Here is a 14,822-nt window from a genome sequence, read left to right as displayed (position 1 = left end):
ATAGTGTTATTTACGTGTGTATTGTATAGTATAGTGTTATTCATGTGTGTATTTTATAGTATAGTGTTATTTATGTGTGTATTGTATAGTATAGTGTTATTTATGTGTGTATTGTATAGTATAGTGTTATTTATGTGTGTATTGTATAGTATAGTGTTATTTATGTGTGTATTGTATAGTATAGTGTTATTTATGTGTGTATTGTATAGTATAGTGTTATTTATGTGTGTATTGTATAGTATAGTGTTATTTATGTGTGTATTGTATAGTATAGTGTTATGTGTGTATTGTATAGTATAGTGTTATTTATGTGTGTATTGTATAGTATAGTGTTATTTATGTGTGTATTGTATAGTATAGTGTTATTTATGTCTGTACTTTTGAGTCACAAACAGCTGGAACCAAATTCCTTGTGTGTGTCAACATCAACACACTTGGCCAATAAATCTGATTCTCATTATTATTATTATTATAATTATTATTATAATAATAATAATAATAATTATTATTATTATTATTATTATTATTATAAACATATATTTCTCTTTGTGACAGACTCGTCTCAGCTTTAAATGACGTCATTGCCGGACGTGTCCTGGTCACGTGACCATGTGGGTGTGTTTACACTCTCTGATGTAAACACACAAGACGTTTCCCGAAACCGAGTCGTATTTAATCGCTTGATTTGACGCTTTGTTCCACGTCTCTGCTCCTCTATGCAGCGGCTCGGACGCCGGTATTAAGCCGCCATGGACACGTACATCAACCTGAAGGTGAATTTTCGGGGCAACACGAAGAGTTTCTTGCTGTCGGGGTCCGAGACCAAGAGCTGGGAGTCTATGGAGGCCACGGTGAGGATGAGGAGGATGAGGAGGATGGGCCTTTATCACATAGGGCTTTATGATGTGCATAACTAACAGATATGTTTTTTATCTAAATTAGAGATCTGCGTATAAATGCACGTGTGTGCGCGTGTGAAGCCGACAGTGAAAGCAGGAGATATGACGTGTTGTCGTGTCTGTAGGCCTGTAAAGCTTTAATCCGGCAGGATCAGGGATGTGCACAACAATAACACCACCATTTTACTCCTGCGTCTTTTACTCCGACACGTTTAAAGGCTTTTGCGTTATTAATTACTTATTAATTACCGTGAAGGACGATTTTATTGCGTTAATCCTGATGTTTGACTCACACCTGACTCAGCTAATTGGAAAGCGGGTCACGTGATGAAAGTGGGCGTGTCGGTTTGGGTTATTTCAGGGTGTCAGGTTACATCAGGTAGACAGTCAATAGACACTATATAAATAAATTCATCACTTTATAGAAAGGATATGATAAACAGTCTCTTATATTGTCTTATATTATATAGGCTTTTAAATTATATTATATATTCTCTTAAATTATATTCTCTTATTATATTATACTTTCTTATTATATTATATTATATTATATTCTCTTATTATATTATATTATATTATATTATATTATATATTCTCTTAAATTATATTCTATTTTCTTAAATTATGACCTGATGTGACATTCAGTTAAGTACGGTGACCCATACTCAGAATTTGTTCTCTGCATTTAACCCATCCAAAGTCCACACACACACAGCAGTGAACACACACACACACACACACACACACACACACACACACACACACACAGCAGTGAACACACACACACACACACACACACACACACACACACACAGCAGTGAACACACACACACACACACACAGCAGTGAACACACACCCGGAGCAGTGGGCAGCCATTTATGCTGCGGTGCCCAGGGAGCAGTTGGGGGGTTCAGTGCCTTGCTCAAGGGCACCTCAGTCGTGGCCGGCCCGAGACTCGACCCACAACCTTAGGGTTACGAGTCAGACTCTCTAACCATTAGGCCACGACTTCCCCCCTTTTATATATATATATTATATATTATATTGTCCTTTAAATTATATTATATTCTCTTATATTATATAGGCTCTTAAAAAGAGAGAGAGAGAAAGAGAGAGAGAAAGAACATTCTTCCTGGAGACCTGTCTAACAGGTTTGTGGCGTCTCGATTGTCCAAAGCTATTTTTCCGTTGCAGGTAAAGAGGTCGTTCGGCTTGTGCAGTCTACAGCTGACGTACTTCGATGAGGAGAACGAGGAGGTGAGTGTGTCACCATGTTGAACCGTTGCCAAGTGCGTAATATTGACTCGGTTCTCATCGTTGTTCTCTCGTCTGTTGTAGGTGTCTGTCAACAGCCAGCGTAAGTGACCGATTTATCACTTGCACCTTATTTATTTATTTATTTATTTATTTATTTATTTATTTATTTATTTATTTAATCATTTATTTATTTGACATCTTTTGAACATTTGATCTGTTTCTGTTTTTTTTCTGTTCAGTGGAGTATGAGGAGGCTCTGAAGGTACAACGTCATTTCTGCTATTTTTATTATAACAAAAAGAGTTTCGTCAAAGTCTCAGAATCTCACGGCTGTGTTAAAAATTCAACATATTTTTAATTACGTCTCGTTTGAGACTCGTTTTATCTCAGTAAGGCATCGACTGTCCGACTGACTGAAGGTGTATCGTTGCTGTCCTCAGAGAGCAGCACGGCAGGGCAACAGGCTGCAGATGAACGTGTACGAGAGCAGAGGGACGACCGGACGAGTTCCTGGTCCCGTCCCAGGCCCGGGTTTGTCCCAGGTGAAATCCGGAAGCCTGACAGAGCCGAAGAAAGGATTCCGACCTCCGCAGCACTGCCCGAGTCTGGCACAGGCGGTGAGTCGAGACATTCAGTCTGATGTACACGAGCAGGGTTTAATAAGAAATCCTAATGTGAAAAAGCATCGTTTCCACGGAAACCGTCTCTGAGACTCAGAGGTTATTTTTTTCTTTTCTTTTTTTTTTCTCAAAAAATTTTAAGTATTTTTATTTATTTATTTATATATTTATATATATATTTATTTATATTTATTTTTTGAATTAATTTATTTTTGTTTAAGTAGTTACGTGTTTTCTCTCTCCGGTCAGTCAGGATTTCCACACGACAGAATATACAGAACCGGTCGGGATCTCTTTTAATTCAGTCCACAAACGCACACAACCTTTTACACAGCCAGTGTTTTCCGTTCTTATAAACCGAAGCTGTTTATTCTGTTCGTTTCTCTTTGATGTGAACGTTGCGGCATCGAACCGATTTATTTCCTCTGTTGTCATGGCAACATGATAATGTCTGACATTGTAATTTGTAATATTGTGAAGGTGACACTTAATGAGCTGAAGAACAGTAAAGCGGAGGATAAGACGCCTCCAGCCTGGTTCACCTCCTACATGGAGAAGGTAAGAAGGTCTTATTATCTTCCACTCGATCTGTTCACAAAAGGAGAGGAATTTAATTATAGTTTGTGGAAGATTTGTCCTTTTTTTTAATCGTGTTTTCCTGCTCAGAGTTTAATCTATTTTTTCACTTAGATTCTGACTTTTTAAAATTTTTTTATTATTAACAATTTTTTTTATTATTAAAGGTGGGGTCTCTGTTGTTTGAAAGCCAATGTTGACATAAAATCACCAAAACAAACACGCCCCTAAACCAAACGGGTCCCACCCCTGTATCGATAGCTCCGCCCACACGTACATACGTAACCCAGGTGACTAACGGAAAGAAACGTGTCTTTATCATAGCTGAAGGGAAGAACAATACGATTGTAGATAAACAAACAAGCAAAAATGCCACACAAGCATAATGATGTAAAGGACAAAGGCATATATTAGTTCTGTGTAACAAAGCAAAACCAACGTTACTCACCTATCGAGAAGGAAAAAAGCGCCTCGGCGTCTTAAGTAAAGTCGGCCACATATTCACAGGTCGGAGTTTCCCGAGTCGATAACTCCTGAGCTAAACGCTGTTACTACACAAAACGCGGTTGTAGCTGCCTCTCTACATTACTACGATAGAAAAGAGGTGTTATTTGTGTAGTAACAGCGTTTAGCTCAGGAGTTATTGACTCGGGAAACTCCAACCTGTGAATATGTGGCCGACTTCCTGCTCCTTCAGTTCTCTCCAGCGCTGGAAAGCTGATCCTATATTAACACGTCCTACTTCTTGTCCTTATCGTAAGTCTTTCTTCTCTTTCTTTCTTTGTTTTTATCCTCCATGTCCATGTTAAAACCGCTTTCTGCTAATGTCACACATGCGCACTGAACACTCTCTCCGCCCATATCGACAAGCCCCGCCCCTTTCTGCTCATTGGCTACACGTTTGTTTTGTTTGTCGTCCCGACTCGGTTTTCTGAAGCATTTCTCAAACAACGCAGGCCTCACCTTTAACTCGTTTGTTTGATTTTAATTCAAAATAACAAGTGAATCTGATTTTACTTCATTCTTTTGAAAACTAATCTTGTTTGTATATTTTAATAACATCTATCTTTTTTGGAAAAGTAAGAACTGTCTGTAATTTAGAGAAATCTGAAAGATTCTGCATGCTTTTTTTTATTAATTATTTAGATTTTTTTCTAGTTTTTTCTAGATTTATTTCTTGAATACATGAGATTACTGTGGATGCGGTAAAGAAATCTAAGAAAAATCATTTTTATTCAGGAAACGGTGAGCGTTATATATTTTATGGAATTTCTTAGAACGTAGATTTAATTTAATTCCTTTTTATCGACATTTCTATTTCATTAGTTATCTCTTTTTTTTATTTCTTTACATCTGTGGACATGTGAGATTACGGTATTATCACAGAAGCTTTATTTATTGACATATATATATATTTTTTGTCTTCTTCATCATCTTCTTCTGCACAAAGAAAACGGTCTGTAAACCTTTCATAATCCTGATGGTTGATTGAGCTCAAAACTGTGCTTGTAAAATGCGATAAATAATAATAATGATGCTAAACGATGTGTTCAGTTTAAGGACCAGGTGGTTCGTGAAGCTGTGGAGAAGATCTGCAGGGAGTTTTCAGGCCAGTGCTGCATCCATAAACCCCTGGGAGCCGAGGCTCAGGTCTCTGAGGTTTCCTCGTCCACGCTGCCTGGTGCTCCGAGCTCGGCTCCGGCCTGCAGCAGCTGCAGAGGACAGACGGCCGGTGGTGGATACCAGTGCAGGTGAGACGGCTGGAGAGAAGCTTCTTGTAGTGAACGGATGAATGCAGTTCTCTTTACTGACCGTTCGTGTTGCCGTGGTTATGTTTGCGCAGCGTCTGCACGTCCTGCACCTTGTGTGAGCCGTGTAGCTTCTCACACGACCCGAGCCACAACCTGGTGAGAGCTCGAACACCTCTCTCCATCCCAGAGCGCGGATCTCCAGCTCCGGATCAGAGCAGGTGAGTGTCCTTTATCTCCTTTTGTGTGTGCACGCATGCGTGTATGTGTTTGTGCGCGTGCGTGGGTGTGTCTCTGTGTGCATGTGTGTGCATGTGTGTGCATGTGTGTGCATGTGTGTGCATGTGTGTGCATGTGTGTGCATGTGTGTGCATGTGTGTGCATGTGTGTGCATGTGTGTGCATGTGTGTGCATGTGTGTGCATGTCTGTCTTTCTGTGTGTGTCTGTGTGCGTGTGTCTGTGTGCGTGTGTCTGTGTGCGTGTGTCTGTGTGCGTGTGTCTGTGTGCGTGTGTCTGTGTGAGTGTGTCTGTGTGCGTGTGTGTGCATGTGTGTGCATGTCTGTCTGTGTGTGTCTGTCTGTCTGTATCTGTGTGCGTGTGTCTGTGTGCGTGTGTCTGTGTGCGTGTGTGTGCATGTCTGTCTGTCTGTGTGCGTGTGTGTGCATGTCTGTCTGTGTGCGCGTGTCTGTGTGCGCGTGTCTGTGTGCGCGTGTCTGTGTGCGCGTGTCTGTGTGCGCGTGTCTGTGTGCGCGTGTCTGTGTGCGCGTGTCTGTGTGCGCGTGTCTGTGTGCGCGTGTCTGTGTGCGCGTGTCTGTGTGCGCGTGTCTGTGTGCGCGTGTCTGTGTGCGCGTGTCTGTGTGCGCGTGTCTGTGTGCGCGTGTCTGTGTGCGCGTGTCTGTGTGCGCGTGTCTGTGTGCGCGTGTCTGTGTGCGCGTGTCTGTGTGCGCGTGTCTGTGTGCGCGTGTCTGTGTGCGCGTGTCTGTGTGCGTGTGTCTGTGTGCGTGTGTCTGTGTGCGTGTGTCTGTGTGCGTGTCTTTCTGTGTGCGTGTCTTTCTGTGTGCGTGTCTTTCTGTGTGCGTGTCTTTCTGTGTGCGTGTCTTTCTGTGTCTGTCTGTCTGTCTGTCTGTCTGTCTGTCTGTCTGTCTGTCTGTCTGTCTGTCTGTATCTGTGTCTGTCTGTCTGTCTCTGTGTGTGTGTGTGTCTCTGTGTGTGTGTGTGTGTGTGTCTGTGTGTGTGTGTGTGTGTCTGTGTGTGTCTGTCTCTGTCTGTGTGTGTGTGTCTGTGTATGTCTGTCTGTCTGTGTGCGTGTGTCTGTGTGCGTGCGTGTGTCTGTGTGCGTGCGTGTGTCTGTGTGCGTGCGTGTGTCTGTGTGCGTGCGTGTGTCTGTGTGCGTGCGTGTGTCTGTGTGCGTGCGTGTGTCTGTGTGCGTGCGTGTGTCTGTGTGCGTGCGTGTGTCTGTGTGCGTGCGTGTGTCTGTGTGCGTGCGTGTGTCTGTGTGCGTGCGTGTGTCTGTGTGCGTGCGTGTGTCTGTGTGCGTGCGTGTGTCTGTGTGCGTGCGTGTGTCTCTGTGTGCGTGCGTGTGTCTCTGTGTGTGTGTGTCTCTGTGTGTGTGTGTGTCTGTCTCTGTCTGTCTGTGTGTGTGTCTGTGTATGTCTGTCTGTCTGTCTGTATGTGTGTGTATGTCTGTCTGTCTGTGTGTGTCTGTGTGATTGTGTGTGTGTGTGTGTGTGTGTGTATGTCTGTCTGTCTGTCTGTGTGTGGGTGTGTTTGTATGTCTGTCTGAGTGATTGTTTGTGTGATTGTGTTTGTGTGTGTGAGATGTTGCTCCTTTCTTTAACAATGCAGTAACACATTAATTCAGCCCTGTTTTATTTCCTGTAAATCTATTTTTAGGTTCTACAGACGAGGAGACCGAAGCTTTCGCAAGGCCGAGAAACAGCGCTTGAAGGCGGAGAAGCGACAGCTGAAGGCAGAGGTGAAGGAGATCAGGAAGCAGCTGAGGATGGAGAGGAGGAGTCTGCAGTGGGGCTGTGCGGGAGACGGAAACTCCTCCCCTGTGCTTCTGCAACCGAGAGCCACGCAGGCCAACAGCCCCGAGTGCGTCTAGCTGCATGACCCATAATGTCTGATTATAGACACGTAATAATCTGATCTAATTACCGAGAGCCACACGCTGACATCCCAGAGTGCACCTTGTTACATACATACATTATAATATCTGGTTACAGAACCGTACAAAATCCCATCGTAGTACGTGGAGCTGTACTGTGTCACAGTGTACGGAGGTCGGAGGTTTACCTTGTTGTCGTGGTTCTGTGTCCTCAGGCGTCCGAAGCGTCCGTGTCCTCTAGCTGTCCCTGCCATGACGGCGCTGCTGCTGGATGAAAATCTGCCGGACGGATCGCGCCTGAGGCCTGGGACCAAATTCATTAAATACTGGAAGATGAAGAACAGCGGCACAATGTGCTGGAACACAGACACCAAAGTAAGTAACACACACACGAGTTAAGACATTACTTTGAAGTCGGCAAGCGGTTGCCATAGTAATATCAGTGGGCGGAGCAACCAGCTTTCAACAAATCGGTTTCCTTCCTGCTGAAACGAAACTTTCTGGATTGTGTGTAAAATCCAGCAGCGTTTATCTGCGTCATATCAGAAGAGACGATGCATGTGTTCGCTCTCGTCGGTAGATCCTTGATGAAAACGAAGGATCTCTGGTCGCTTTGTGGTTGTGAGCTGATGTACGAATAAACGTATCATTATACAGAAATGTAAAACTTTGTCGTTTCTATGGTAACAGATCGTTCTCACGCGGAGGCTTTTACTTAAACAGATCGAAAACAAGATGTTGTATTTATATTTATGGATGGAGTCTCCAGCGTGAGTTGTTTATTGCAGTCAGACGGAAAGCTGTAACAGATTCTCGGTTTTATTTTTCTTACACGTTTGTTTGCTCTCGTTAACGTAATCTGTTTGTAGGGGCTCTAAGTGACGCAGTACATAAGTGAGAACAGGAGCGACCGCGTCGTGGATGTAACGCGCCATTAAACAGAATTATAAATGGAGTAAAAAATCGAATCTTTTTTTTTCTTCTCGTGCTGTTTTTGTAAAATGTACAAATAAATCTCACTTCCTGCTTTTCTTTTGTAGCTGAAGTTCATGTGGGGGAATCTGGCCGTGGGTTCGGGGGAGAGGTGGAGGGAGGTGTCTGTGCCCACACTGCAGCCCGGTCAGGTGTGTATCGTATCGTACACTTCTGGGATCTAAATCTGCTTTATTTAAGTAGATTAAATCAAAAAAGGTGAAAGACAATTGGAGAGATGGAATGGGAGTGGTGATGTAATACTGACGTGTGTGTGTGTGTGTGTGTTAGGTGGGATTAGTCAGCGTGGCCCTGTGTGCTCCCACCCTGGAGGGCACCTACACCTCACACTGGCGCCTGGCGCACGGAGGAGAGCAGTTCGGCCCGCGGGTCTGGTGCAGCATCGTCGTGGACCCAGAAGCTCCGACTGCCATCTCAGCTGACGGCCTGCTGGTGTCTCCGTGCGTCACTCCTCAGGTCAGATCCTCAACCCACACAACAGTACATCAGCTCTCATTAGAATGAATTTTAATGTATTTCTTTATCGTTATTTTATCCCTGGTTACGGGACGGTGTGAGGTGACGGTTTAGAGATGAGGGTGCCAAAACTTTGTGCCAATGTAGAATAGAACGCAGATTTTAATGCTTAATTAAACGATTCAAATTCATTCATTCTGTTTTTAATAATGAAATGTTGTTAGTTAAAGTCACAGTGAGTCTGAATTCTTCAATATTTCTTTTAATAAATTAAAAAAAAAAAGTGTTTTTAAAATAAAATGTTGATTATATTTTAAATATTAAACACCAATCAGTGCTTGTGAAATCTCCAGATACTAAAAATCCACCCAGAGTTTCTCTCGGATTATTACAGCAAATTAAAGACATAAATAAAAGCTCAAATTAAACCTGGAGTTTGTTTGATCTGGACTCTGATGTTTCCTGGTTCTGTCCCTCTGTAGGAGAAATCGGCTCGGACCCTCGAGAGGGAGGAGAAAAACCGCACGGCGTCTCGGGAGCCGCTGCTCATCACCGTGGACCAGGACTGTGATCAGGAGTTTTACATTCCGTCTGTGGATCTGCTGACCGCTCAGGTAACATCTGATCCTCCATCACTTCCTTCTCCATCACTTCCTTCTCCATCATTTACTTCTCTTTTATTTACTGCTTTTTTCATTGTTTTCTTGGAATTTTGGGGGGATTTTAATTTCTTGCTCCTTTGCTTGTTTTTACTCCTTTATATAATTTTCTTTTTGTCTGAATCATCGCAGTCTTTCATCTAAACTGTTTTTTATTATAAAAACTTAAATACTTCAATATTGGTACAAATACTTTTTTTGTTTATTTATTTGTTTGACTGTTTATTAGGACTTGCTGTCGTTTGAGCTTCTGGACATTAACATAGTGCAGGAGCTGGAGAGCGTTCCCAACAACACTCCCGCAGGTAACTCTGTCGCCTGTACCTCTGTCGCCTGTACCGCTGTCGCCTGTACCGCTGTCGCCTGTACCGCTGTCGCCTGTACCGCTGTCGCCTGTACTGCTGTCGCCCGTGACGCTGTCGCCCGTAACGCTGTCGCCCGTGACTCTGTCGCCTGTACCGCTGTCGCCCGTGACTCTGTCGCCTGTACCGCTGTCGCCTGTGACTCTGTCGCCTGTACCGCTGTCGCCTGTGACTCTGTCGCCTGTACCGCTGTCGCCTGTACCGCTGTCGCCTGTACCGCTGTCGCCTGTGACTCTGTCGCCTGTACCGCTGTCGCCTGTACCGCTGTCGCCTGTACCGCTGTCGCCTGTACCGCTGTCGCCTGTACCGCTGTCGCCTGTACCGCTGTCGCCTGTGACTCTGTCGCCTGTACCGCTGTCGCCTGTGACTCTGTCGCCTGTACCGCTGTCGCCTGTGACTCTGTCGCCTGTACCGCTGTCGCCTGTGACTCTGTCGCCTGTACCGCTGTCGCCTGTGACTCTGTCGCCTGTACCGCTGTCGCCTGTGACTCTGTCGCCTGTACCGCTGTCGCCTGTGACTCTGTCGCCTGTACCGCTGTCGCCTGTACCGCTGTCGCCTGTACCGCTGTCGCCTGTACCGCTGTCGCCTGTGACTCTGTCGCCTGTACCGCTGTCGCCTGTACCGCTGTCGCCTGTACCGCTGTCGCCTGTGACGCTGTCGCCTGTGACGCTGTCGCCCGTACCGCTGTCGCCCGTGACTCTGTCGCCCGTACCGCTGTCGCCCGTACCGCTGTCGCCCGTGGCGCTGTCGCCCGTGGCTCTGTCGCCCGTACCGCTGTCGCCCGTACCGCTGTCGCCCGTACCGCTGTCGCCCGTGGCGCTGTCGCCCGTGACTCTGTCGCCCGTACCGCTGTCGCCCGTGGCGCTGTCGCCCGTGGCGCTGTCGCCTGTACCGCCGTCGCCTGTACCGCCGACGCCTGTACCGCCGACGCCTGTACCGCCGACGCCTGTAACGCCGTCGCCTGTAATGCCGATGCCTGTAACAATTTTTTTGTGTAACATCACAGTCTGGATTGTGTTACTGTGTTGTTATTGTGTTACTGTGTTGTTATTGTGTTTATTCCACATCCACTGTGTTGTGAATCGTTCTACAGAAATATAGTGATTTGTATTGAATGTTCAGTTTCATTTTTGTGTGTGTGTGTGTGTGTGTGTGTGTGTGTGTGTGTGTGTGTGTGTGTGTGTGTGTGTGTGTGTGAGCAGATATCACCCCATGTATTTCTCCTCTGCCCCATGATGCACTGCTGCAGGATAAAACTCCCCCGGGACTCCAACAGGAAGAGGCTGGGGGGGAAACACAAGCAGTCACGAGCATTCTGGGTAAAATAAAACACTCCTTCTTTCTTTTACCTTTTACTTTTTTTCACTTTTGTCCTTCGCTTCTCTTCATATTCAGTCCTTTCTTTCTTCTTTACATTTAGTTGCTTTTCTTCTTTGTTTATTTGTTGATTTTTACTCCTTTTAATTTATCAGAAAAAGTTTGCAATTCTTTTGTTTTCTTTTTCTTTCTACAGTTTCTCCCCATTTTCAGGACTTTATCTGGAAAACTTTTCACCTCTTTTTCCATAATCCTTCTTTTCGTTTGTTGATTTTCTTTCATCTTTCGGTATTTGATATTTTTCTTTAAATTTTTGTGTGTGTGTGTGTGTGTGTGTGTGTGTGTGTGTGTGTGTGTGTGTGTGTGCTTTTGTGTTTTCAGCCGTTGCTCAGACTCCCGAGTTAGAAGGAGTTCCCGCCCAGGAGAAAGGAGAGGAGGATGTGATTGGCCGTCAGTTTGTGAGCGAGTCTGTGATTCGTTCCCTCACTCTGGGGGGCGTGTTGGATCGCAGCATCCTGCATGGGAGAGTCACAAGCACAGGTGAGGACTTGGGACATCAGCCTTTTTTTTCTTGTTTTCTAATTAAACCCATGGAAGTAAGTGTGTGTGTGTGTGTGTGTGTGTGTGTGTGTGCACGCGTGTGTGTGTGTGTGTGTCAGTGTTGCGTCCAGCACCGCAGGGCTCCGTGTCTCTCTGCGAGAGGAAGATGAACAGAATGTCCGAAAGTGCCGACCTTCCTCTCTCACCCAAATCCGAGCCCCAGGATCTTCTGGAACCTTCTCCTCTCGTCTCCATTCCTACTGAACACGTCGCTGCAGGTGCTCGAGTGACGTCATGACAACCGCCGTGTTTATTCACACCATGAATTATAATAAAAAGATCTGTTTCATCTTTTTAGTCTTATTTTACTTTTGTTAGTTTTTCGTCCTCTTGTCATTATTTTTCTCTCATTTTGTCCTCGTTTTATTTTTGTTTGACTTTTTATCACTTTTTTTTGCTTATTTTATTTCATTATTGTTTCATCTTTGTTCATTCGGTCTTTTTCTTAGTCAATTTATTAAAATTTTTTTGGGGTTTGTCTTACTGATGATTTATAATATTTTCTTTTTCCTCTCCTTTTTTCGTTTCACTTCTTTTCTTTTCTTTTCTCATTACTCCGCTGGATGAGTAACTCTTTACATCTTGTCGTTTTGTTTAGATGAAGGGAACGAGTCCGACATCGAGCGCATCGTTATGGATCCGGCTGCTGGAGCCGAGCACTTTGAGGAGGAAGAGGAGTCTGAGGAGAAGAGGAAGAAGACTAAGCTGGAGAAGGAGAAAAAGAAGGCGAGAGATGCAGAAGAAGGTAAAGAGGGTCGCAGCAGGACGTCGTCCGCCTCCTCCGAGGATTACATCATCATCCTGCCGGACTGTTTCGACACCACGCGTCCCCTGGGGGAGTCCATGTACAGCTCGGCCGTGTCTCAGCAGGGAGACGAGAGCCTGGAGCGCGTTAGCGCAGACGCTAACGACATGCTGTGTGTGTCTCAGACTCTGGACTCGGTGCCGCTCACCCCTGTGATCGTAGCAGCGCCGAGACCTTCAGCCAGGTCCAGGTGAGCTTTTCCACTCAGGACATTTGTAGCTGCGACCTGAGATGTGACTCACGCTGCATTTGTCACTAAATCTACAAATCTGTTTTTACTGAACTGCAGATCGGAGACGGAGGAGAAGCTCGAAGCAGCAGAGACGCCACAGGAGGAGGAGCTAAATCAGCCTGGGGGCAAAGAGGGGGCAGAGCCAGAAGATCATGGTACACACACACACACATCTGTGCACACAAACACACACACTGACTTTTGTGTTCTGTTTATTTCCCCTTTCCTATCTTGCGTATTATTTATTCACTTGACTTGGATTCGTTGGCTTGACCTGAAGCTTGAATAATAACGGACATCAGATCGTTATAATGTGCCGTCTCTCGAAGTTCAGACGTGTTCGTGTTAAATATTTATATTTTTCATGTCCGCTGCGGTTCCTGCTATAGACTCTGTGTCCAGTCCCTCGGACACGCCGAGCTCCTGTACGGCCGCTGACTCGGAGATCCAGGAGCTCAAGTAAGATACAGATCTGAAATTATCCTGTTATACGAGCGAACCTGAGTGATGTGCTGATGATGACGGTGTGTATGTTGTGTCATGTTCAGAGCTAACAGTATAACAGGAGGTCTGGTGAAGGGCGCGTTGTCCGTCGCAGCCTCGGCGTATAAAGCTCTGTTCACCGGACAGTCCGGACCCGAGCAGGTGGGTGTGTTTAACTCCGACTCTCTTACTGACGTAGAACCTCGTCTGAGTTTAAGTGACTCGGCTCGTTTTGTCCATAGCTTCCTGAAGAAGCAGCCACTCAAGATGCCATGATGGCCGTCCTGGTGGAGATGGGCTTCGCCGATCGGGCGCTGAATCAGCGGCTGCTGCAAAAACACGGCCCGAACCTCCTGGACGTCGTAAACGAACTCGTGCACATGCAGGACAACGACTGGTACACCAACCGCTACTGACGCATCACACTCGCACAGACTACTTCCTCGTCTCTCCTTCTGTGTGTGTGTGTGTGTGTGTGTGTGTGAGTGTGTGTGAGAGAGTAACTGTGGTCCAGTCCTAAGGGTTCCTGTGGACCATTCCTAGGGAAACGAGGATCAAATCCCGATTAGAGAACTAACGAGACAAGTCTTTGAGTGATTCTATGAGCCGCGTTTAATTTCGTGTCGTTATGAGCTTTCGTTTGTTAGAACGTCGAGGCAGAAGTTTTTGGACACCATGCTAGAGAGAAAAATTCCCCCCAAAAATAATAATAATATTAAACAAAAATATTTCCGTATAAACCTGAAACAAATTTCAAAAGGGTCTGGGGTTTAATCAAAAATAATCTGTTTAATAATGATTTTATCTGAATAATAATAATAATAATAATAATAATAATAATGGTAATTTTAAGACTTAAAAATACAGGGAAATGCGGAAGGAACGAAGTGAAATGTCTAGAGTAAAAATCATTTAAAACAAACGGAATATCAGGAAAAATATGGGATTAAATACATATTCCGAATTTCCCAGAGATGAAACTCGGTGTCCTCAGACTTCTGCCAGTTCGTGACTGTAGTTATTTGATCCAAAGGAAACGTTAATGCAGAATCCTGCACTTTGATCCGGACGATGCATGAAAGTGAAACGTTTCCCAGAGAAACTGCTGAACGTGTTACTACTGACTTTTAGGCTCTTTATAAATAGCTGTAGTGTTTGTGCTTCTAGCTTTTTGCTTGTGAAATGTGGACAGCCAGACCGACAGACAGCCAGACCGACAGACAGCCAGACCGACAGACAGCCAGACCGACCGACAGCCAGACCGACCGACAGCCAGACCGACCGACAGCCAGACCGACAGACAGCCAGACCGACCGACAGCCAGACCGACCGACAGCCAGACCGACCGACAGCCAGCCAGACCCACAGACAGCCAGACCCACAGACAGCCAGACCCACAGACAACCCGACAGCCAGACCCACAGACAACCCGACAGCCAGACACACAGACAACCCGACAGCCAGACACACAGACAACCCGACAGCCAGACACACAGACAACCCGACAGCCAGACCGACAGCCAGCCAGACCGACAGCCAGCCAGACCGACAGCCAGCCAGACCGACAGCCAGCCAGACCGACAGCCAGCCAGACCGCCAGCCAGCCAGCCAGACAGACAGACAGACACACAGACACACACACACAGACAACCAGCCAGACCGACCGACAGACCGACAGACAGACAGACACACACACAGACAGA

The 14,822-nt window shown here is 45.6% G+C and overlaps 1 protein-coding gene across 3 annotated transcripts; it reads left to right on the top strand.

Moving 5' to 3' along the window:
• The first annotated feature begins 600 nt into the window (after positions 1 to 600).
• Positions 601 to 14,435, top strand: nbr1b (NBR1 autophagy cargo receptor b). 3 transcript variants are annotated; one of them, XM_047800963.1, is made up of 23 exons: positions 602 to 851; positions 2,095 to 2,157; positions 2,239 to 2,257; positions 2,397 to 2,419; positions 2,598 to 2,774; positions 3,258 to 3,335; positions 4,804 to 4,809; positions 4,908 to 5,104; positions 5,197 to 5,322; positions 6,996 to 7,199; positions 7,428 to 7,587; positions 8,253 to 8,336; positions 8,476 to 8,661; positions 9,144 to 9,275; positions 9,550 to 9,625; positions 10,885 to 11,001; positions 11,381 to 11,539; positions 11,659 to 11,817; positions 12,198 to 12,594; positions 12,694 to 12,791; positions 13,026 to 13,095; positions 13,185 to 13,281; positions 13,362 to 14,435. In XM_047800963.1, exons 1-23 carry the CDS (start codon positions 750 to 752, stop codon positions 13,533 to 13,535), a joined length of 2,904 nt encoding a protein of 967 aa, XP_047656919.1. In that variant the 5' UTR covers positions 602 to 749; the 3' UTR covers positions 13,536 to 14,435. The 3 variants fall into 3 exon arrangements, with proteins under 3 accessions (XP_047656921.1, XP_047656919.1, XP_047656920.1); XM_047800965.1 differs by lacking the exon at positions 11,659 to 11,817 and having other exon boundaries at positions 601 to 851; XM_047800964.1 differs by lacking the exon at positions 4,804 to 4,809.
• The last annotated feature ends 387 nt before the right edge of the window (positions 14,436 to 14,822 follow it).

The sequence above is a fragment of the Tachysurus fulvidraco genome, chromosome 15 (assembly GCF_022655615.1).
Source record: "Tachysurus fulvidraco isolate hzauxx_2018 chromosome 15, HZAU_PFXX_2.0, whole genome shotgun sequence".
In the NCBI taxonomy this organism is placed as follows: domain Eukaryota; kingdom Metazoa; phylum Chordata; class Actinopteri; order Siluriformes; family Bagridae; genus Tachysurus; species Tachysurus fulvidraco.
This window is presented reverse-complemented; position numbering and strand designations above follow the sequence as displayed.